The 23638-nt window shown below is 45.4% G+C and overlaps 1 protein-coding gene and 1 pseudogene across 1 annotated transcript in view; one reads left to right on the forward strand and one right to left on the reverse strand.

The window, feature by feature from the left end:
* CFAP299 (cilia and flagella associated protein 299) overlaps positions 1-23638 on the forward strand; it is a 304423-nt gene that overhangs the window by 231446 nt on the left and 49339 nt on the right. The window contains exon 4 of the mRNA XM_066632747.1: positions 8757-8899. Coding sequence (XP_066488844.1) covers positions 8757-8899 — 143 coding nt within the window. The remainder of the gene's footprint in view (positions 1-8756; positions 8900-23638) is intronic.
* LOC136656227 (5S ribosomal RNA) lies at positions 5804-5922 on the reverse strand (annotated as a pseudogene).

A 23638-nucleotide genomic window follows, 5' to 3' on the forward strand; every position in this document is an offset into this window, starting at 1 on the left:
TGAGTTTAAAAGAACACACACACACGGGAGCCTGTTCTCACTGTGATTTACAACTCACAAATGCAGCCAACACCCTGTTTACACAGATAAGCAAATCCGCAGTCTGCTGAGATTCCCCCAGCAGCTGTGGAACACTGAATAGTAGTGGACTGGAAAACACATGTTGCTTGCACACTCTGAAAACAGTTCTTCTGTACGAGGCAAGCAGCTTTTCTTTTCAAGTCTTAAACGTTGAGACATCTGCTTCTCAGTCAAGCCACTGTCTCCCTTACAGGCTCACTTCGGAGATGCATGGGTTTGGTTCAAGGAGCTGGGTTGGTTATTGTTTTTTTCATGTGAGCCTCTCAAACGTTGTATATGTGTGTGTTTAAAAAAACAAAACGACACAAACTTTCTTAGAAGCAAATACCCATTTATTTCATTCTGACACTTTCTGGTTTGCTGCAAAAACAACAGAGAATCTTGTAGCCCCTGAAAGAATGACAGCCCAATCCTGCGCTCCTGTTGGCCAGGGTTGCAACAGCGCCAAAAATGGCTGCCGCTGCATCCTGTGCACTCCGCAGGCAGCACTGGCGGCTACTCAGGACAAGTAACTTACTTCCCCCGGGTAAACCGAGTAGCCCTACTCAATTCTTCGTCAACTTGAGGGTGGGCATAGAATTTTGAGCCTCTGTGTTGGGCCAGCGGCCCAAAACAGACTCAGGATCCAGTGGAGCTACTTGGCGGTCACTTGGACTGCCAGGCAGAAAGTGGACAAGTTTGTATGTAATTACATAGGCCAACACACATTTTGCTTCCTTAAAAGTTACATCAATTCTTGGGTATATTTGGGGTGCCGATTCCAAAAATGGGATCCATTTTTCCCTATCACATCTAGTTTTGGAGATACAGCATAGTTTCATTAGTGAATGGTTCAAACAGCTTCCTCATGAGGAAGCCTACACCATGGCTTCCTCATGAGGAAGCTGCTTGAACCATTCACTAATGAAACTATGCCTTATCTCCGAAACTAGACATGATAGGGAAAAATGGATGCCATTTTTTGAATCAGCACCCCAAATTCATATCAAACCACCATAAAGGTTGGGAAAGGTTGACCCTCAATTTTGTAGGCCTGTGTTATTGGTTACCATATACTAACAACTGTTGCAACTTAAACTTCATTACCGGTTGTATATTCTTTTAGAAATATTTGTAAATTTAAGACTTGTAATGGAACAGTGGTTCACATTATTGTTTTCTGCTCACATTATTGATTATCGTAATTTTAAAAAAAAAACAAGTGAAATTCTCCTCACTCTCAAAATGGGCGACCCAATCCTAAAGGCCGCACCGCTGCTGGGTGTATTGGTGCCAAAGCAACTACTGCTGCATCCTGCAGTCCTGAGGCAGCTGCCAGAGGTTTCCTTGGGGGAAGGGGATGAAAGCCCCCTTCCCCTGGGGAAAGCCCCAAGCCCCACCATAGGGCTTCTCAAGTCTGTGCTGACTATTCTGCCAGCGCAGACTTGAGCGAGACTATGTCAGGCCTTCTGACTTGACATGAACTTCGGATGCCCGATCTCGTCTGATCTCAGAAGCTAAGCAGGGTCAGGCCTGGTTAGTACTTGGATGGGAGACCGCCTGGGAATACCGGGTGCTGTAGGCTTATACCACAGACTTTCGAGACTGAAGGTTGCCAACCAGCCCTCCTCCTGCCCAGGTTCCTCCCCCAACGCCATTCCACCCACTCCCTGCCTCCTCCCCACCCCGATACTGCTGGCCGGCACTGCTGGAGCTCCAGCTGGCCCTCTGAATGGCATTGAGGCTCAGAGCCAGCTGGTGCTGGCCCAGCGCCAGTGGCCCCTCCTCTCTGAGTGCCACAATGTGCCTTACAGCACATTTGCGACACCCAGCATCAGGGGCACGCTCATACAGCCAGCACTAATGTGCACAGGTTTGGACTCTTAATTCCTTAAAGAAGAGCTGAAATTCTGAGAATTTCAGATACCCCGGAATCAGCAAATGACACGATCACGCTCAAATCTGCAGCATACACGTATGCATGTATGCCGCAGATTTATGCATGTGCATCTGCGAGGTGGTCAGATCTCACAGTTTTAAAAGCAGTAATTACCTGTTCAGCAGAAAGGAACGCCCCCCCCAATTGACAGTCAATGCTTTCAAAACTAACCACACTAACCATGTGTTAGGGAATGCATGCACAGACACAATCCATCATGTGGTCTGCTTGGGGTCCCAGATACTCTGCATGTGGTCCCAGATACTCAAGAAAGGTGAGCATTTTTAATCATTTTCTTTCTGTAGGCCCAGAGAGAAGGGATGAGCTATGTCTTCAGCATACATGCATTCTACACTGAATTTCCATGACCATCTTGCTGGAATGTACCAAGGAATGTGTCTTCAAAATTTACCCTGCCTCTGCCGCTCTCCCATTCTTTTGTTGTCTCTATTTTTGGACTGTGAACTCCTTGACACACTGACGTACTCCTCTCCGCTGACATAAAAGCTAGCACTTTCTCTGCCAACATTCCTAAAATTATTCCTACAATTATTTAGGTTAATAGGCCGTGGTCAAATAAAGCCATTTTTATTTTTATTCTACCATGGCCTATTAACCCAAATAATTTTAGGAATAACCTAAACCCTGATTTGTCGTAAAGCACTACGTGCATGGATGGCGATATCATAAATAGCCATAACAGTTCCCTGAGCTTGAAATCAGCACACTAATGCCTCATGTAGGCAAAAGAGTGAAGCATGAGATCATGGACTAGCCCCATTTCATTCCTCGTCTTTCAGGCAAGGACCAGCGGCTTTCACATTTTTCCAGAATAAAAGTGCTAAGACCATCTGTTTTAAGGATACGGAGACGAGGTCAGTTTCCCTACTACTGTAGCCTGGTGGTATTTTTGCTAGATGTAACTTGATCCACAGGTGGCAAATCAGGCCAAACAGTATTCAAGAAAAATAAATTGCCCGTCATTAAGAATTTATTTTGCCTTGTAATGTATTTTAAGCCTGTCCTTTTTCAGTCAGCTTGTTGCTTCAAGCCCCTGAGGCACCACCTGTGAAACTGTCCATGGGTTGGTAGGGTTGGGGTTTTGTTTTTTTTTAAGCTTCCTCCGTGAGTTAATAATTGACTCCTAAATATTGTCTGCCTTCTGCGTTCCAGCCATTTACCTTTCACTTGGCAACCCTTCAAACGTTTTCTGTGGAAGACTGTTTCACCAGGTGATATGGCTGAGGCTTCAGTTTCCCCTCCGAAAGATTGTCTCCTGCCTCACATTTTGCTTGAATCCATGTATTCCAAATTGGGGGTTTCTCCGTGAAAGTTGTCATGGCCTATTTGACGTCACCTATGCTCTCTAATAAGCAAGCTTCTTAAATTTTCCCACGTAGCTGTCCCCTGTCTCCTACGTTCTACCTAAACAGCAAGGTGGAGATTACCGTAAGACTTTTCCCTTTGGAGAAAGAACCATCCACACAAGCCTAGTTTGTGCTGTTTATTCTATTTAAAAAGGCAGAAGAATCTTGCAAAGCAGACAGTCAGGTGCTTACATGGAGGGTCCAGCTCACAAACGACCACCTGGTGGAAGGGGAGGACTTGTGCCACCTTCAGCTGAATTTATGAACCAGGACTTAACTATTGCTAGAAGTGGAAGGAATTTTCCCATGGGACCAATTTGCAGGAGTGTTCTAGCCTGGAGCAAACCCTGGATGCTTCCCACAGTCATCAGTTTTCCGGTTTTTCATCCCAACTATGATTTAGAGAAGCTGAATTCTAATTGAAATTGTTTTTGTTAGCCTTAAAATGATGCATTTATTTCTGCATCTTGTTGCCCAGTCCTATCCCCTGGAGTGCGCGCTCCACCAGCTCAGGCTGTCACAAAAGCACTATAAAGCAGTTTGCAACAGCACCCCTGCTTGCAGTGCCGGTGGAAAGGCTTGCACTGTGGGTCAGACCAGCTCAACCAGCGTGGGAGGCGGGGCAGGAGGAGGTCAGCAATGGGGGGTAGAGTGGGTGGGTTGGACCTGGGAAGGGGGCAGGATTGGCAGCACTGGCAACTCACCAAACCTTATCCCTTTTCCCAGGACTGATCCACCAACTTGCACCGGTGACTTAGCAGACGCAGGTCTGAGTTGCCCAATTGTGGCAGCTGGGGCTTACCCTGGGGCAAGAGGACAAACGCGCTGCGGCTGTTTTAAGAATGTAGAGCACAACGCTAAATGTGCTTAGAAAAAAGTAGCACCAATCCAAAGAGTTTGAGCGCTAACTCTGTGCAGCCCCAGGGATTTGAACTCATGTCGTTAGAGCAGTATGTACACCTCCCTGGGGCAGCACAGCAAGCCATCTTTGAAACACAAGGTACTTTCAGAAAGTAATTTATGGCATGGGATGGGGGGGGGCTAGTCTCACAAGGCAAGCACCAGGCTGTCTGGCCTAGTTGTAAGCAACCGTTCTCTAAAGCCTTCTTCAATAAAATATGTTTCTCTTGAAAGCTGGGGTAGATCACTCCACAACTCATTGGAAGTGTGCATTGGCCAATACAATGGCCTCCCACGGTGTACAGTTCTTGTTAACACATCCGTTTCCAGGAAGGGTTACGTAATGGTTTCTGACCCTTGCAGTGGTTTTTAAAGTGTAGATTGGAGCCACACGTCCCTTGAATTTTGCAGCCATATTCCAATTAGCTGAATCTTTTGCAGTGGAAAAATTTGGCTGCAACTTGGAATCGCCTTCCTGCTTTTGCTTATCATTAGGGGTCACTTCATGTACAGCGGTTTCCCAGCATGGCTGTCTCTTCCGTATAGTAAAAACTGTGCATACTGTCATGTCTGATGAATGCACTATATCTGTTTCCCTGTGTCTGCGTAGAAATGAGCCAGGCTGGTGTAGTGGTTTGGGAGGTGGACTTAGACCTGGAAGATCCAGGTTCAAATCCCCCCTCAGCCACAAAGCTTCCTGGGTGACCTTGGGCCAGTCACTTTCTCTCAGCCTCACCTACCAAACAGGGTCATGATGTTGAACTTATCATCTAAGGACAAACTCTTGTTTCCCTCTCTTCCGAGAAGGGGTAAGGAGCACACCCCTTCTTGGAAGAGAGGGAAACAGAGTTTGTCCTTAGATGAGAAGCTTAGACTTGGCTTTGAGCTGGGACACAATTGTGGAGCAGGCAGGTGAGGATGAAAGGGAACCAGAGGCAGCAACACACTCCATACCAACTGGGGCTGGGCAGAGGAGGATCAGACAGGCAGCATAGAAAGTTTCATCAGAACCAGTCTGGGGCCAAGTACTGAAGAGGCAAGGAGAGACAAGACAATGCAGATTCCAGACCAAGGGCCCAATCCTACCCAGCTTTCCAATACCAATGCAGCTGCAACGCGACCCTGAGGTAAGGGAGCAAGCATTCCCCTACCGTAAGGAGGTCTCTGTGACTGCCCTTCCACCGCAGAATGTTGCACACACCCCTTTGGCACGGCTGTATCAGTGCTGGAAATTTAGATAGGATTGAGTTGTCATGACATTTCAAAGACTGAAGAATTGGGACCTCAATCAGCCATTACATGAAGGCTCTCAGAACCCTCCTGAGGACACCTTCTCTGCTCCAGCAGAGATCAGGCCAGTAATCTAGGAGATGCCTTAGGGCTGAAACCTATCCAACTTTCCAGCACTGATTGCAGCCTCGAGTTAAGGGAGCAAACTTTCCCTCATCTTGAGTAGGCTTCCTTGGCTGCCCTATCACCACAGTGTGCACTCTGTTGGCCTGGCTGGCAACCTTCAGTCTCGAAAGACTATGGTATAAGCCTACAGCACCCGGTATTCCCAGGCGGTCTCCCATCCAAGTACTAACCAGGCCTGATCCTGCTTAGCTTCCAAGATCAGACAAGATCAGGCATGTGCAGGGTAACATGGCTTCATCAATGCTAGAAAGCTGAATAGGATCGGGCTGTTAGTGGCACAGAGAGTAAGGCCTCTGAGATTTGCTGCCAGAGTACTCAGCTCAAGACTCACAGCACCTTAAAATATTGGGCCCTCTCATTTGTGGAACCTTCTCCCCTTTTCTACTTGCTTGGCACCAAATCTAACAGCTCTTAAGCACTAGATCCAACAAGTCTTATTTAGACGGGCTTCTAAAGGTTGTAACAGTTCCTGGTTTTATTGCCACAAGGGACAAGGTGGCAGTGCAGGTCGAGGCCGCCAGCCAAGGAGGGGGAACAGCAAGACATCTGAAGATGCAGAGGACGTGGTATTAATGCACCACCAAGAAGGAGGGGGAAAGGAGACACAGGTGTGCATACTTGTGCATCTGCACTGCCAAAAAAAGAGAATGAGGGCAGTGGCAGTGCTGCCTCAGGTATGGGGGGGGGTGTTTAGGCTGGTTTGAATTTAGTCATTTCAGTGGTGTTGTAACCACCAAGGGAATTTTCTATTTAAAGGCAGAGTGGGAATGTTTAAATAAATAAATGTTCTGCCTGCAAAAGGCTGGGGGAAAGCATAACATGGGAGCATGTATCCGGTGGTGTAGCTGGAGGGGGGGCAGAGCACTCAGGCTGGCAGCAATGCGGGCAAGCGGCCCCCCCTTTGGAGCCATTCCCGGTGGGGGGAGCAAAACAGAGCTGTATGGCTCCTTTACTCCCCCCGCCAGGAAAGACTCCGAAGGTGGGGGCCACTTGTCCGCCTCGCTGCCAGCGTCAGTGCTCCACAACCCCCTCCAGCTACGCCACTGCATGTATCACATGTGCTGTGAAGATTGCACCCCCCATCATCCCAAAGCGCTCTTGCAATCACGCCTTTCAGATCGTTCTGTGAAATCCACACTGACTGTTTAATTATTGGTATAAGATGTGTTATCTGCTGTTCATCACTCGGGAAGGGAGGCGTTTAAAAGACAGTCTAGAAAGCTATCTTCTCCGAGGCAGAAAGGTGTGGTGAAGCTGAAAAGTGATAGAACATCTTAAGAAAATCCATCTCACACACTTGTACGTTTTATGAATGAAAGCTTTATAAGTACTTCTAAATGAGCTTTTGAAAGAGAAAAAAAGAACAATGAAAATGAATGTTGACAACTGATACCGGATCAAAAGCCAAAAGGAACCCTTTGTACCTTTATCACAGGATTTTTTTTTTCCTTTCAAATATTTTTGAAGTTCAAAAAAAGACACTGATAGACATCCAGGCGGCTTCCCCGTAGAGCTGTGTAGATTTGTTGTTTTCGACATGGCAGGTCTGTGTGAAAACACCTACTTTAGGAAATTAAGTTTATAATCAGATCAGGGATGAAAGACGTACTTTATGTTGCTTACTGAACATAAGCTGTAGCTCACCTTGCCAACGTTTTAAACATTGGAGCGTCTCATGTAATCTGTTGATTAGGGAACCAATTATTCATTGTCTTTTATCACCTCACAGCGTCAGTGTAGCTGCCACATTCTGCAACGGCTGCAGCTTCTGAACCATTTTCAATGGTAGCCCCACAGAGGGTGTGTGTTACAGTAGTCTAAATGAGATGTCACTAGGGCATGGACCACCATAACCAGATCTGACTGACACAGGTGCAGTGTCAACAGCTGAAGCTGAAGCTGGGCAAAGATCCCGCTAGATCCAACAGTTGTGGATCTAGGAGGACTCCCAAGCTGCAAACCTGCTCTTCAGAGGAAGTGCAAGTTGTAGATCTGATTTAATCCCAGGCCCCAACCGCTTCCAGGCAGCATTCCAGAACTTTGACAGCCCTCTTGCAAACTGGTGGAAAAGAGAGAAAACCAGAAGTAGAGAGTGATCACTTTCACTTTTAGAAGCTTTTGCAAGACTCTCATGCAGGGCTCCCTGCATCCCGGGAATGCGGCTGTAGGGTCTGGTGAATACATCCCAGTCCCTGCAGCCCCCTTAGCCACGCAATCCTGGGGATCGTGTCGCTGCCTTCCCCCCACCCCCACTGCCTCCCGCCCCTTCCCTACAAGGACGTACAGCGGTTTCCAAACTCCCGTAGAGTTTGAAAACTGCAGCGCTAGGCTGATGCGTGAGCCAGAGAGACTTAAATTCAAACACAGCATGAGGTGGGTCCAGATCCAGTTCATAGCGTGGCCTGAGCGATAATTTTCTCTCAGCTTAAGCTCCCCATCACTAAAGTTGGGACAGAAGGAAGGAGAACAAGCGCACTGAAGATTGTTGAGCTCTTTGCACATGAAGCCTACGCTTCTGTATACTCCCCTTTGAGAGCAAGGCCAACCCAAGACCTTCTGACGCCTGAGGTGGCATGCAAATTGCTCCCCCCCTTACCAAATGATATGCAACCTTTGCTCCTCCTACTCTCCAGTATCCTAGCTCAGCACTCTCCTCTCCTCCACATGTCCTCTTCCTCTCGGTCCACCTCTTCCATTTCCAATCCAGAGAGTTAAAGGGAAAGACAGAGCGGGGGCAGCAAGTAGGCGGTCACAGACAGGTTCCCCCCACCAAACCGCTGCCTAAGGTGACCACTTCAGTTGGCCACAGGGATGGGCCAGCCTTGCTACTACACTATGACGGATTTAAGTCTGAGTAGGCATGTTTAAGCTGTGCAAAGCCTTCATGAAAGATACGCGAGCATGGTAATGAAGTGATTTGGAATAAGTCTAGAATGAGTAATGGACATTTTAATACAGTGGAAATTTTTTCCTTATGTTCTCAAAAGAAAACAGTCCAAAAGCATTCAGTGTAAAATGTACAAGTCTTTCTCCTTTGGGCATCTTACACTTTTCTTTCTTTTCTTTCTCCCTAGTCTATAATCTTCATTCGGGATCGAAATTTCCGTGGCCAGGAGGTATCTGCTTATATTGACTACGCACACCGGCTGAAGACTGATGAATGTGAAGTCTATTTCACTGGCAAAAAGAAGGTTTTCCCTAGGCGCAGTGATCTGAGGTTAATATTTCATTCTTTTTTTAAATATATGACATATAGGCTGCAATCCTAACCTCACTTTCCTGGAGTAAGTCCCATTGAACACAGTAGGACTTACTTCTGAGTAGATCTGGTTAGGATTGTGCCCATAGACAGTGCACAAAGATGCCACTGATATCTATTGAAAGACCAAACATATGTTGAGCTATATTGAGATCTAGTTGGATCCCTTAATGTCCACAGACTGGCCTCCTAGATGATGGCAATCAGTTTCAGTGGAATTGTAAATATACTGATTTCAACCCAAGCAAATGATCTTCCTTAAGTAACTCTGCCAAAATTTAGCATCTTGGTTCACTAGCACACCACTAGCAGATGACGTGAAAACCTGGAAGGGCCCTCAGAGAGGTCTCTCTGTCTTATCAGTTAGTGAACCATTAGTGATTGAACCATTAGAGCTCTTAGTTGATTGCTGATAACTAGCCGAGTAGATTTATATTACTGATTTGGGCCTTTGCTGTTCTTATATAGACACAAGCCTTGGTAATAAATTGGCACAAGGATTAGAAAGCTCTGGGGTATTTCAGGGCCTGTTCATATGTACTTGTCTTCTATTGTTTGGTTTCTCATCAGTTGGTTACCTAATATTGGATGCTTTGCCACTGAACATGTGAGCTGGCTCCATTTGAAAGCACTGCGCTTAAAATGATGCCAGATTTCTATCTATGGTGTTCTCTCTTTGATGAGTTTTTACACACACGCAAATCACTGCTTTGTGTTGTTTGTTCATCAGGTGAAGAACAGGTATGCAAACATATCCTCAGAATATATTTCTTTCCTTATTTATATTCCTCTGCCAGAATCTTGTACCCAATTAAAAACTTAAACATAGTCATCAAAATCCAATGGAAATAGGAAGGGGTGTAAACATTTTCAAAAGACGTTCAGGCTCCAGTTTCATTTTCCTTGATGTCCAGATTTAACGTGGTGATGGAATAATAATGATATCGTTGATACATGTAAGAGATTGCAGTGGTTTGTGAGTGAAGAGGCAGTCTCTGAGGTATGCAGACCTGAGATTTATAGGGCTTTGCAGGTTAAAACCATTATTTTGTGTTTTGCATGGAATGAGTGTAGATACTAGGTGTCATGTGCCCTCAGCAGTCTATTCATCATCAGGAGATGGTCCACTATGTTCTGCATCAGGTAAAGTTTCCATAAGTCTAGACCAAGGCAGGAGTGACAATTGCCAGGTTCAGTTGGGAGGGGGAAGTTAATGCAGCTGCAGGACTTCTTCTGGGATAAAGTCTTTCAGTTGTGGGTACAAATAAATAGACAGAGCAGTGATTTTCAACCTTTTTCATCTCACAGCACACCGACATAGCACTAAAATTGTCAAGACACACTACCAGTTTTAACTCAATTGACAAAGCACACATTGCTGCTGGTGGAGGGCTCACATCCCCCAATAGTCCCACTAAATGACCCTTCCCCTACAGCACACCACTGTGCCATGACACACTGGTTGAAAATCACTGAACTGGAGCCAGACATCAATACAAAGACAACTGAATAAGTGGCACATCCCATACAACGCAGGTGATAATTCAAGTGACCTTCCTTTGACTTGTACCAAGGAGTTCTATGATCCTTAGATCTTTGTGTATGGTCTTTGCATATACAGGTCATGCCTCGTTATCCACTGGGGTTCAACACCCAGTGGATTAAAAAAATCAGTAGGTACCAAATCAGTGGGAAGTGTTTTAAAGTCCCACTTCTGGGTCATTAATAATTTAATTCCTAGTGGCTGAATGAGGTATAATGTCTATATACCAATGCATTCTGGGGCAACAACAGACAGTGGCGGATGTCCCCAGCCCCATGCCTTGGGGCAAAGGTCCACAATGGCGCCCCGCGGGCTATCCCCCCCCCCGCATGAAAATCCACACACACCCCACTAACCTGAGGCTCACGCAGCCTAATGCAACCTTGCCTGCATCAGGGAAACCTCCTGAAGGCTCCCCTACTCTATAAAATGTTTTTTCCGGGAAACTGGAAGCACAGTTTCCAACCCCGTCAGAAGCCTCAGAGAGGTTTCCACAGGATCCTTGAGGTTCGTGCCTGGGGCATTTGCTCCATAGACTGGATGGGAGGTCTGACAACTGACAATGGAGGAGCAAGAAACCTGAAAGTGGGTCTTTCAAGCTATCTTTAACCCCGAGAAGCTTGAAACCAGTGTGGTTTAACAGCACAAAGATAGGAAATTGGATTTTGGTGCTTGTTTTTCCTTGTTGCCAGGCATTTAAAGGTGGACCTCTGAATCGATGGTGAATCAGATCAGTGAATGCTAAATCAGTGGATGCCGAGCTCCCTCCTGTATTTTGTTCATCCATTGGCTGATGCTTCAGTTGTAGTTCCACACCCCATTCATCTTGTACAATGTATCCAGCAATTCTGCAAATGCCTTTTGGTTTTGGGTAGCCATATGTGCTGTAGAAAGTTCCATTAACCTTTTCTCCCTTGCATGCCTTGAGCTGGAGTAGTTGAGGGCATTTAGCCAACATCCCCTTATCTCACTAACTTCTGCCTTAGCAGCCAGCAATGGGACCCATGACAACTCCTTCTCTGCTTCTCCCAATTCTCCCTTAATTGCTTTGATTTGTTGTATCAAGATTAAAGAAACCCAGCACTAAGTCTTAACATCCCTGCAGTGCTCTCCTGACTTTGGTAGGTGTTTTCTTTCACATTTGGCCAGCCAAGCACTTGCCTAGACTCATGTCTCATTATCTTGTCAGTGCTTCCATTCTTTGACATGCTAATGTGGGCTGGTTCACAGACACATCACAGTGTTACCACTTGGCAGAGGGACTGAACTAGTGTACTTATAGTTCCAATGAACCTACCAAGCTCAACTACATAGCTACAACAGTGCCTTACTGTGTGGCAATAAAGCTCCATTTTTAAATGACCTTACAGGACTGCCTGCTAGTGAGTCAGACCTTTGGTCACTCTGATTCAGTACTGCCAACAGTGACTGTCTCCAGGGTTTCTGGCTGGGGGTCTTTTCTAGCCCATCCTGATGTCAGAATTGAACCAGGGACCCCCTGTATACAAAACAGGTGCTCTGCCACTGAGCTAGATTTATATCCTCCCTTTCTGCATAAAATAAATCCAGGGTGGCTGTCAAAGAACATTAAATGTAATTACAAACAATAAAATCCCAATCAATAAAAATGAGATACAGTGTAAGAACGCAGCATATGAAAGACTGCAATCCGAACATAAGAACAGCCCCACTGGATCGGGTCATAGGCCCATCTAGTCCAGCTTCCTGTATCTCACAGCGGCCCGCCAAATGCCCCAGGGAGCACACCAGATAACAAGAGACCTGCAAGGCCTCCTGGGAATTGTAGTTTAAGAACATAAGAACAGCCCCACTGGATCAGGCCATTGGCCCATCTAGTCCAGCTTCCTGTATCTCACAGCGGCCCACCAAATGCCCCAGGGAGCACACCTGATAACAAGAGACCTGCATCCTGGTGCCCTCCCTTGCATCTGGCATTCTGACATAGCCCACTTCTAAAATCAGGAGGTTGCACATACACATCATGGCTTGTAACCCGTAATGGATTTTTCCTCCAGAAACTTGTCCAATCCCCTTTTAAAGGCATCCAGGCCAGTTGCCATCACCACATCCTGCGGCAAGGAGTTCCACAGACTGACCACACGCTGAGTAAAGAAATATTTTCTTTTTTCTGTCCTAAGTCTCCCAACACTACATTTTAGTGGATGTCCCCTGGTTCTGGTGTTATGTGAGAGGGTAAAGAGCATCTCTCTATCCACTTTATCCTTCCCATACATAATTTTGTATGTCTCAATCATGTCCCCCCTCAGGCGTCTCTTTTCTAGGCTGAAGAGGCCCAAACGCCGTGGCCTTTCCTCATAAGGAAATAATCTGAGTTATTAAGACTTGTGAAACAGAAAGGTCTTCACAAACTAAAGTTGGTGGGAGAGCCAGTAGTATCTCCCTGGCAAAAGCGTTCTTCCTTTAAAACTTCCACAGACTTAAAACATGCATGTCTTAAGATACAGATGACTAGCCTAAGAATGTGGAGGCTATGAATTATTCTTGGGAAGACAGCCTTGTGAATAAGTCCAGAAAAATTAACTATTAACTTGATGCCAGTATCAAATTAAATGTGACAAATGACAAATGTGTTTCTTGAAACACTAAATTGGCCTGATAACATATCAAGTGTGTTTATGTATGTGTGTCCAATTTAAATAACAAGAGGGTTGTACCTAAACCCTACTTGGTCCCATCATTTACTCTCCTGTAGCCCTTCCAACCAGAAGCGTCACAAGGCCCGAGCAGACAGGGCAGCCCACCCCAGTGTGCAGCTCCAGGAAGGGCAACATAACACAGCCTGGGAGGTGGCATCATTGCCCCGTGTCTTCAGCCCTCACCGTGTTGTCAGTGATGAGCGGAGCTTCCAAACCCTCCTTCTCCTACTGCCTCCAATTGGTTTGAACTTGGGGCACTCTGAAAGCAGTTGGCAGTGACCCAATGATGTCATCAGGTCACCGCCAACCTTCTGGGTTGCACCTTCTTCTGGGTTGCACCTGCTTCTTCTGCTTTGCACCTGCACACAAGGCAACATTGACCCCATGGTGAGTGTGGTGCAGTGGGGGTGATGTGTCATGGAGAAGGGAGAATATACTGGCAATGCCTCTGCTTCCACCCAAATGTTTTTTCTCCAGGCTGGTATCATTTCAAGCATTGGAGTAGAGCTGAGAGAGGGTGCTATTGGGGAACAGACTGCAGGGTGGTTGACTACAGGCACTGAAGAAGTTGCCCCTCAGATTCTTTAAATTGGACCCATTCCACTTTATATGTGATTTGGGCAGGCCTGCATTTAATGTGTCAGGTTTACTGTCGTCACATCTATTTTGGGCCTCAGAGCTGGGTAGATCCAAACTAGTGCATAGAACTGCAAGATTACCTCTGGAGCTAAAGCATCATTCATAGCATGGCCGCTCTGAACATCTGATGGAGGAGTTGGCGGCATCATTTTGGAAGCCTCTGTATTATTTAGTATTTCTATGGTGCACATTAATGATTTCTCAATAGAAGGCTTGTGCTTCTCTGGGTTTGTTCCAGGTGTTCACTTTGAATAAGAAGAAAGGAAATAGACAAGCATGTCTGCCTGCAAACACAGCTGCAAAGGTTAGGGCTCTTGGGTTGAGAACCAAACTAGGCATGAAGTACTGGGGTGTGTAAACATTATCTTGATGGCATTTTTTAAATTGGAAAACCTGCTTCGAGAGGGCTGTCAACACTGGAGATTCATGGGGGGGGCACTTAACCCTTTCCCCCCTGCTGTTTTGCTGCTACAGATCAATCCCCAGCAGCTTTTCTTAACATAGTTTGCTCATATTTGAACCCCAAAGCCAATTAGAAGCCAGACTTGAAGCAGGGAGACATCAGGTACAGGAAGTCTTAAGAACTTTCAGCCCACTTCAGGTGAGAAAGGTGCAAAAGCAGACCTAGTTTGTATTACAGATATGAGAACTTTGATCTTTGCTGTTGATTTTCACCTTTGGGGGAACCAGCTTCCTGAAGAAAAGACCCGCAGAAAATGTGGGGGAAAGTTTGTGTGGGGGGGGGGGATATCCCTCGTGACAGTCAGGGCTGGGAACCAGTCTATGCCCAAACCAGGGAGTATCCTGCCTTGAGAAGGACAAAGCCACAAAGGGAAACTCCTGCCCCATTTGGTGAACAAGTACTGCTGGGATTTCTGCAGTCCCAGGAGGTCGGACGATGGATGATTGACAGCATGGGCAGAAGGAATGGTGTGGTTTGCGCCACAAAGAAAATTCCAGATTGCAATGAACGTGTGGTTACTAATCCCGTGTGAGTCGAAACTCATGGATGTGACTTTTGAGTGTATTTTCCCATAGAATAAGCGCACGGTTGGTTTGGGTCTTACAGTAGGAAATGCGGATCCAGGAACTGTGCCAAAAACTTCACAAAGGTTCCGTTCATATATTCGATAAAATATTTTATGTTGGTGTGAAGTTCATCTCACTGGAAACAATACCTTGTCATCTCTCTGTAGACAGTTCTAGTGTTTGTGGTTTCCAAATGTGGAGCTACAGCTTTCCGGAACCCGCCCTTTCCACTTCCTGCCTTTGCCCCATTCATGGGTCAACAGAAGCCTTTGTACTTCTCCAAAACTTTATTTTCATTTACTCTGGGTAAAAATTATTCAGATAAGTAGCCTTCCCTAGATGAGCATTGGGCAGAAGCAGAGATGCCCTTTAATTGTGGTTTTATCCCAAAAAAAGCTATAGCGTAAAGTTAGCTTGTTTACCAAGCAAGACACTGTCGTTTTTTTCGAGTAGACTTCCAGGACAACTTCATTGCTTGTGAACTGGTGTAAAACTGGTAGAAAATTATCGATTGTGAAAGCATATTTTAAAATAAGAGCAGGTTCTAAAACTAAGAACAATTTACTGATGGGTTAAACCAGTGATATTAAGGTCTGGGACTGTGCTCAAGCTGGGAACATGAGGTTCAAATTAGTTTTCCCCTCACTAATAAGAACATAAGAACATAAGAACAGCCCCACTGGATCAGGCCATAGGCCCATCTAGTCCAGCTTCCTGTATCTCACAGCGGCCCACCAAATGCCCCAGGGAGCACACCAGATAACAAGAGACCTCATCCTGGTGCTCTCCCCTACATCTGGCATTCTGACTTAACCCATTCCTAAAATCAGGAGGTTGTGCATACACATCATGGCTTGTACCCCATAATGGATTTTTCCTCCAGAAACTCGTCCAATCCCCTTTTAAAGGCGTCTAGGCTAGTACCCTGAATTCAACTAATTCAACTAATACCCTGAATTCAAATTCTGACACTAAAACCAAATGGAGGAATGTTTTCTAGCAGTTACTACTCCCTCTTAGGGTGCAATTCTATCCTGCGCTGGAACAGGCAAGCCAGGAGGCTTGCGCTATATCCAGCGCAGGATAGGAGCCAGAAGCGGCTTAGCCAGAGGCAAGGGGAAACTTTTCCCCTTACCCCTGGGTAATGGCTGCTGGCCCCAATAGGTCTCCTTGGACTTGCACCACCTCTGGAGGTGACACAAGTCCGAGGAGAACGGAGCGGCTTGAAGCCTCTCCGTTCTCCCCGGAAATGGGGATTGGGATCTGGCATAACTAGATCTTATGCCGGATAACTTATGTCAGCCTACGCAAGCCGGCGCTTCTCAGAGCGCCGGCCCAGCTTCCCCTTGAGGAGGTGCAAACATGCTTTATGGCACATTTTCGACCCTCCCAGGCCAGTCCAAGGGAGTTGGGCCAGCCTAGCTACTAGTTAGGATTATGCCTTTCATCACATACTGTTGGAAACTTCTTATCTTGTTATGAAGTTAAATTTGTTGTTCTTGAATTTCATTTGATGCTTTTTCTTTCTTACAGCCATTAAAGGTGTACAGGTGGTGCCTCGGTATCCACTGATTTGGGATCCACTAATTTGACTCACCACTGATATTGAGGTCCACATTTAAATGCCTTGTAACAAGGGGAAAAAAAACCCTAAATCGAATTTCCTTTGTGCTGTTAAACTGCACCAGTTGCAAGCTTCTCGGGGTTAAGCCTAATGTTTCTGCCCAAAGTTGCATATGCACAACAGGGATCAAATGTGTACACCTGTGGGCTGGGCAGAAATGGGTTAAAGATAACTTTAAAGACACACTTATGGGTTTCTTGCTCCTCCATTCTGACCCCAGAATGCATCGGTATAGACACTATGCCACATTCAGCCACTAGATGGGGTGAATAATGGAATCTAATGGAATGAAATTATTAGAAGCAATAGAGAAGCAAGAAACCTGAAGTGGGTCTTTAAAGCTATTTTTTCCACTGATTTGGTATCCACTGATTTTTTTTTTTTATCCACTGAGGGTCCAGATTGGAACCCCAGTAGATAACAAGCATGACCTGTATAGGTCATCCAGTTGCCAATTTCTTGCAGGGGTAGACAATTTGTGGATTCTTGTGGGCTGCTCTATCCAAATCAGTGATCTTGCTGGGTGTGTGTATTGCTGCACAACCTGACCTTATCATCGTGGGCTAAGCTCCTTAATAATGCTGGTGTAATAGAGCAGCGAGGACTTCACTGTTAAAAAGCACATCTGCTTTGACGCAGCACTACACAGAAATATACGTATATGCTTACATACTGCATATATGTTTTGTACAAAAATCATAAGAACAGAACTAAAACCAAATGGGTAGGAGCATGCAAATTCAAATCAAAGGTCTATCAAGTTGGCATTCTTGTCTCACTGTGGCATCCAGATATCTCTGGTGAAGGTAACTGTTCTCCCCTCTTTTGCCTCCCAAGCAACTTGTAGTCAGAGGTACAGTATACAGGTTTCTCATACCCATAGTGTTGGCATCCTTCAGTCTCGGAAGACTATGGTAACACGCTCTGAATAGTGTTCTGGAACAGAGTGTCCTCTCCAGTGCATGAAGCCTGGGTAAAGTAGGTATGGAGGATAGGCTGTTACCCATGCAGCAAATCCCCCCTCTCCACGTCGCTGAAATGGTCCAATGGAAAGGCAGAGGCCAATACGGTTGGTTCCAGTGGCGTCGCAGGAGTTGCCAGAACGTGACTGTGTTCAGCCATGAACTGCCTCAGGGACTCTGGCTCCAGATTTTGCCTCGAGGTTGACTCCTGAAGCCTTTTCCATAACCTGATGTAGCCACAAGGCAGTGGAGGTTTGGGATCAGAGTTTTTCTTCTCTCAGATGAGCTGCCTTCCCAGGCTGATGAGTCTCATCTACCCATAGTAAGCCATTGCATAGAGCACTCCTTTATGAATCTGTCTTTTTAAAAATCTTAAGCAAGCAGCTATCACCACATCCTAGGCACTTAGTCAAACTTCCTCCTCTGAGCACTACACACCTGTCCTATCACACCCAGGTGGAATAGGTATCAGCCTATTCCAGAATAAGTACCGCAAGCAGAGGTTAAAGGCACTTAAAAAGAGGGGAAAATTGCCTGCTAATGCCTCAGGAAAGAGGAAATTCCATGCTAAACTTTTAGTCCTTAGAAATGAGTTGGGAATTTTAGCTTCACCTCCGTAATCCAAAGGTGGCTGTGTTCCTCGGGTGTCAAGGGACGCAGTCATCCTCAGTTCAGGGGGCTGAGAAAACTTTCCCTTCCCAAGTGGAGTACTGACTGCCCTTCATACCCCTGGCTAAGTCCTGCTCCCAATCCAGATAACTGTAAAAGCACCAGGCAGAACCTGGCACAAAGCTGAAAACGGGATCGCTGCCAAAAACGGCATATCATGTTTGCCCTCCTCTCCCCATAACTTTTAATAAGAGAAGTGTGTGACATGATGTCATGTTGTTCTCTGTCCCTGTTCCACATCACTGACTGACACTACACAGGAGGTAGGGCCGGGAAATGTACAGCGTGATAACATCACATCATGGATCCCCCCTTATTAATTGTTCCCAGGAGAGACGGGAAAACTCATTGCTGTTTTTGGCAGCAACCTCAAGATGCACAGCACATTTAGTTCTGCCCTGGCCTGTCAGGTACCGCCGGGGCTAGAACCAAGAACTCACAGCTCTATACGCAGCTGCCCCATGTGATGAACCACCAGGGCTACAAAGTGGGTACTGACGTTTTCCCATCAACAAGCCAGGCTAGCCATTGGCACTGCTCAACAGGAAGAGCTAGGCTCATAGAATTGTAGCGCTGGGGCTTTCAAGGCCACCCTCTTGCCTGAAGTAAGAAGGTCCTCTCTAGAACATCTCCAAAAGCCTCTGTTGAGCCTCTGCTTGAAAACCTTCAGCGAGGGAGAACATGCCACTTGATACTCTGATTCATTGACAAATTGCTCACACCGTTAAGAATTTCTTGATATTCAACCAAAATTTCCCCTCCTTCAGTCCATTAAATCATCCTACCCTCTGGGGCAGCAGAGATATTACCTTTGTCCTCTTCCATGTGAGAGCCTTTCAGATATTTGAAGAGCATTACTATCTCCATGCTAAACATACTGTACCAAGTTTCTTCACCTTTCCTCATAGGACTCATTTTCCAGACCCCTGATCATCTTCATTGCGCTACTCTGAACCTGCACCAGGGTGACCATGTCTTTTTTAAAATATGGGGCCCAGAATTGGGCACAGCTCTCCTAGATGAGGTCTGACCTGTGCAGAATAAAATGGAATAGCTGCTTCTCACAACCTGGAAGCTTAATGCAACCTAAAATCACATTAGCTTTCTTTGCAGCCACATCACACTGCTGACTTATGTTCAGCTTGTGATCCACTGCCGCACCAATATCCATTTCACACATACCGCTAAGGCAGACACTGCTCATTCTAAACCTGTGCCTTTGATTTCTTTTTCTTTTTTTTCTTGCCTAAGTGCAGAAATTTGCTGTCTCTGATGAATTTGCATTTTGTCCCTGCTGAATTTCACTCTGTTCAGCCCAATATTCCATTCTGTCAAGGTCTTCCTGAAATCTTCTAATGTTTTCTGCTGTGCCATAAAAAAATGTTTTTTTCCATAAACATGTAGGGCCTCGCTCTCCTGATACATAACCTCCCATGGCATTTGAATTCAGGGCCTCTTGCACCCAAGGCCCTTTCAGGGAGAAGGGCGGGATACAAATAAAGTTTATTATTATTATTATTATTATTATTATTATTATTATTATTATTATTATTATTATTATTATTATTAACAACCATGCCCTTAGACTAGCTTGCCAGTTAGCTACAAAGTCTGTCCAGGATAGGACTTGGCCAGAGCAACAACTGTTTCTCTGAACAATTGTTTCTCTGAACTCTAGTTTGTTCTGGGCTTATTCTCTGGCCTGATCTCTCAGCTCTGATTCCTGGCTTACCCACTGAGCCCTGGTTCCCAATTCCTGGCTCCAATTCAACAGATCAGTTCTGACATGGCCAATATTGGGATCTGTTTATTATATTCAAATTATATAATTAAAATGCCATATAGATTGATGGCACCGTATGAATCATCATCATCTCCTCTCCTATAATTTTGTGTTCTTTAAGGCCACAAGGCGTTTGTGTGAGTGTGATTCTTGAGACTGCCTGTCTGCCTAACACAGGTTGAGAAATTTCACTCAGGATTTTCGGCATCCTTCCTCTTTCCAATCTGTGGTTGAATCAATGCTATCTTTTAGAATCTTGATTGTAGGACGCCATGATGGAGGATTCAACCACAAGCTTTGGAAATCTCTTCCAGTGAGTAATTACTTTCTCTATTAGGCATGGCTGATTTGCACATTCAGCTATCAGATTTTAGTCCTGCGTTGAGTCTGCGTGATTAAAAGAGCCCTTTGCTATTACCTGTGATCTCCTGCCCAGATACTTTACAAGCGTGATGTGATTAAACCATCTTCTGACCTTCCTTTCAATAAGATAATTAGATTGAACTCCTTTAAACCCTCACTCAGACGTCTGTACAAAAACCCAGGCACCATGACACTTAATCACTATTACAACACCTTCTAACCACAGCAGCATTGAGGGAATCCTATACGAACACATGACTCAATCTGACCCACAAAGCAGCTATGAAAAATCTTCTAGGATCATAAGTCCAAATCACATGTTACTTTAAATGTGTGTCCTAGGCTGTTTTTCCCTTCATTTCTTTTAAATGGAGAGGCAACAAAATGTGTCAAAATTGCAGTGGGTTGAGGGACTTTAAAGAGGGGTGTGTGATCTCATGATGAGACCATGCCTGTTATTGATTGGAAGGCTAACAAAATTCATTGTTGATCTATCCACAAAGTTATTGAACTCTAGAATAGTGCCCTATCAGATAGGTGGGAAAATAAGGCTTCTCACAGAGGCAATAATGTGCGTTCTAAGGACAGGTATTCTTTCTGCTACAGACTGAAAACTGCTTGTGTTACTCGGGACAGGCCAAAGGCGGATCAAGAACTACTGGTAGATATCTGGGTGGTTCAGCGAGATCTGGGAGGGTTTCTGACTCCCAACCATTTAACAATAGCAATAACAAAAAGGCTGCAGTTTTAAGTACACTTTACTGGCCTGAAAGGTGTATGTATCTGACCCTCAGTGTCCCCCAGCTGTAAAATGTGCCTTCACATTTTACAGGGCTGACCCAACTTGCAGTTCTTCAAACACTGCAATTTTTTTAAGGAGTTTTTTTTTTTTTTTTTTTGCCATAGCAGGCCTTGTACTAATTGCACTAAATTACTAATTGTAAGTACCAGAACCAGGGGACATCCACTAAAATTGAGTGTTGGGCGGGTTAGGACAGACAAAAGAAAATATTTCTTTACTCAGCGTGTGGTTGGTCTGTGGAACTCCTTGCCACAGGATGTGGTGCTGGCGTCTAGCCTAGACGCCTTTAAAAGGGGATTGGACAAGTTTCTGGAGGAAAAATCCATTATGGGGTACAAGCCATGATGTGTATGCGCAACCTCCTGATTTTAGAAATGGGTTATGTCAGAATGCCAGATGCAAGGGAGGGCACCAGGATGAGGTCTCTTGTTATCTGGTGTGCTCCCTGGGGCATTTGGTGGGCCGCTGTGAGATACAGGAAGCTGGACTAGATGGGCCTATGGCCTGATCCAGTGGGGCTGTTCTTATGTTCTTATGCTTCTTTCAGTCACAATGTGTCTCACCTAGTATTGCTTTTGACCTGGTCTTTGTGCAGTTCTGTTGCCCAGGTTTGGAGTTTTATGTAGAATCCTTGATCTGTAGTAATTCAGATGTAGATTTGTACTTGTATATGTAGGGTCACCCCAGAGAAAGACACATGTGATGCAATAGATCGGGGGTCTCCAAACTTTTCGGCCAGTGGGCCACATCAAATATCTGGCACAGTGTCGAGGGCTGGAAAAAAAAAATTAAATGTAAAGTTCAAATAAATACATTAGAGATGGAATTTAGTTGAATGAATAAATGAATGGGCTCAAATTGCAGGATTTCTCCAAGTACGAACACACACCACAGAAATAAAACACACACTTATGTAGACTTCCATTCCCCCACCCCACAAGCACAGCTCCAGTTGTGTTTTGGGCCGGGGCTCTCAGGGGATCAGAGGCTGGCCACGGGCCAGATACAGGCTCGCTGCAGGCTGCATCTGGCCCCTGGGACGGGGTTTGGAGACCCCTGCAATAGATAATTGGCTTGGCCATGAGTCCTCATTTAGCCTTTGGCTCCAGTAACCTTGTGACAAAAACAAAATCTACAAATCTGAAGTCTTCCCATCCTGTTGTGTCTCCCCCCTAATATGGATGGAAAAACACACATTATAGACTTCAACACAGAACAGGTACCTTAAATCAATAGTGTTATGTGGATGAATCATGGTTTGCCCACATCACAGTACATAACCATGGCCAAGTTATGTGGTGATGAAAATCGTAAACCGGGAAGGTTGGGACAAAGCGTTGCCAACTGAAACTTTTTCCTGGAGACTGATTCCTCAAGGTGATGTAATGTTGGAAATTCCTGAAGGCTCTGTTAAAATCTCCAGGATTGCTTTCAGTAGTCACCTTTAGTCACTTTCAGTAGACACAGAGTCAGGAGATCAGTGCTGATTCCTGGAGACTACAGTCCAGTCTTGAAGGACTGGCAACCCTACTGGGACACTGTTTACCAGATTCTGTAGTCCAAAGATTCATGGATAGGGGAGGCACTCCCTTGCTCCCTTGAGGGTTTTCTGCAGTAGCCGGCTACCTCGTGCTCATGGTCCAGTCTGCCTACTGGAATGAGCCAGCTTTTCAAATTCTGCAAGGCCCCACAGGTAAAGTATACAGTATTGTAGTGTAGCAGGTAGAGTGAAGAAGTTGGAGCCAGGAGACCCAGGTGCAAATCTCCACTCAGCTATGAAGGTGGATTACCTTGGACCAGTCTTTGCTCCCAGCCTATCCTGCGTAAAATAGGATAAAATGAAGTAGGGTAAATAATAATAATAATAATAATAATAATAATAATAATAATAATAATAATAATAATAATAATACAGGTATTTATATACTACCTTTCATGGTCATCAGATTTCTCCTCAGACTTTATTTCAAGGTGGTTTACACAGGCAGGCTATACTAAATCCATATAGGGATTTTTACAATTGAAGGAAGTTCTGTCTTTCAAGAACTACAACATTTCAGATGGATCCTTTAATGATCTGGTATCACATTCTGGCCTCCAGTTTCCTCCCACGCAAGCTGACAATCCTTCATATCTCACTTGAAGGGCGGCCAAAGAGCAGATGGAAAAACTCGGCTTGGCTTGTCAGCTGCTTCAAGGTCTCACCGTTCACGGTGCCGGTGGCCTTGAACTGGCGACCTTCAGCTGTTATCTTCAGGCAAACAGAGGCTCTACCCTCTAGACCAGACCTCCTGCCTTCCTGGGTAGTATGATAAGCAAATACCATGAGCAGTTGTTCATCATCCTCAACATTTGTGACCCTTTGCCAGGTGACAGTAGAAACATTTAAATGTATTTCTGAAAATGTATGTCTGGTCCTACCACATCAGCAGCAGGACTTTGTGATCCAAAATAGGGGCACCCAAGGGCAATGAACAAGATTTCTTGTGATTCCCAAAGCCCCTGTAATCAACCAGACTCACAAGCAAAGAACCACATCATGTCCAAGGTAGACACTGGAAAGCATAACATCAGTTCAAGTGGAACCTGAAGCGGCATTAACCAT

The sequence above is a fragment of the Tiliqua scincoides genome, chromosome 6, assembly GCF_035046505.1.
Source record: "Tiliqua scincoides isolate rTilSci1 chromosome 6, rTilSci1.hap2, whole genome shotgun sequence".
Classification (NCBI taxonomy): Eukaryota; Metazoa; Chordata; class Lepidosauria; order Squamata; family Scincidae; genus Tiliqua; species Tiliqua scincoides.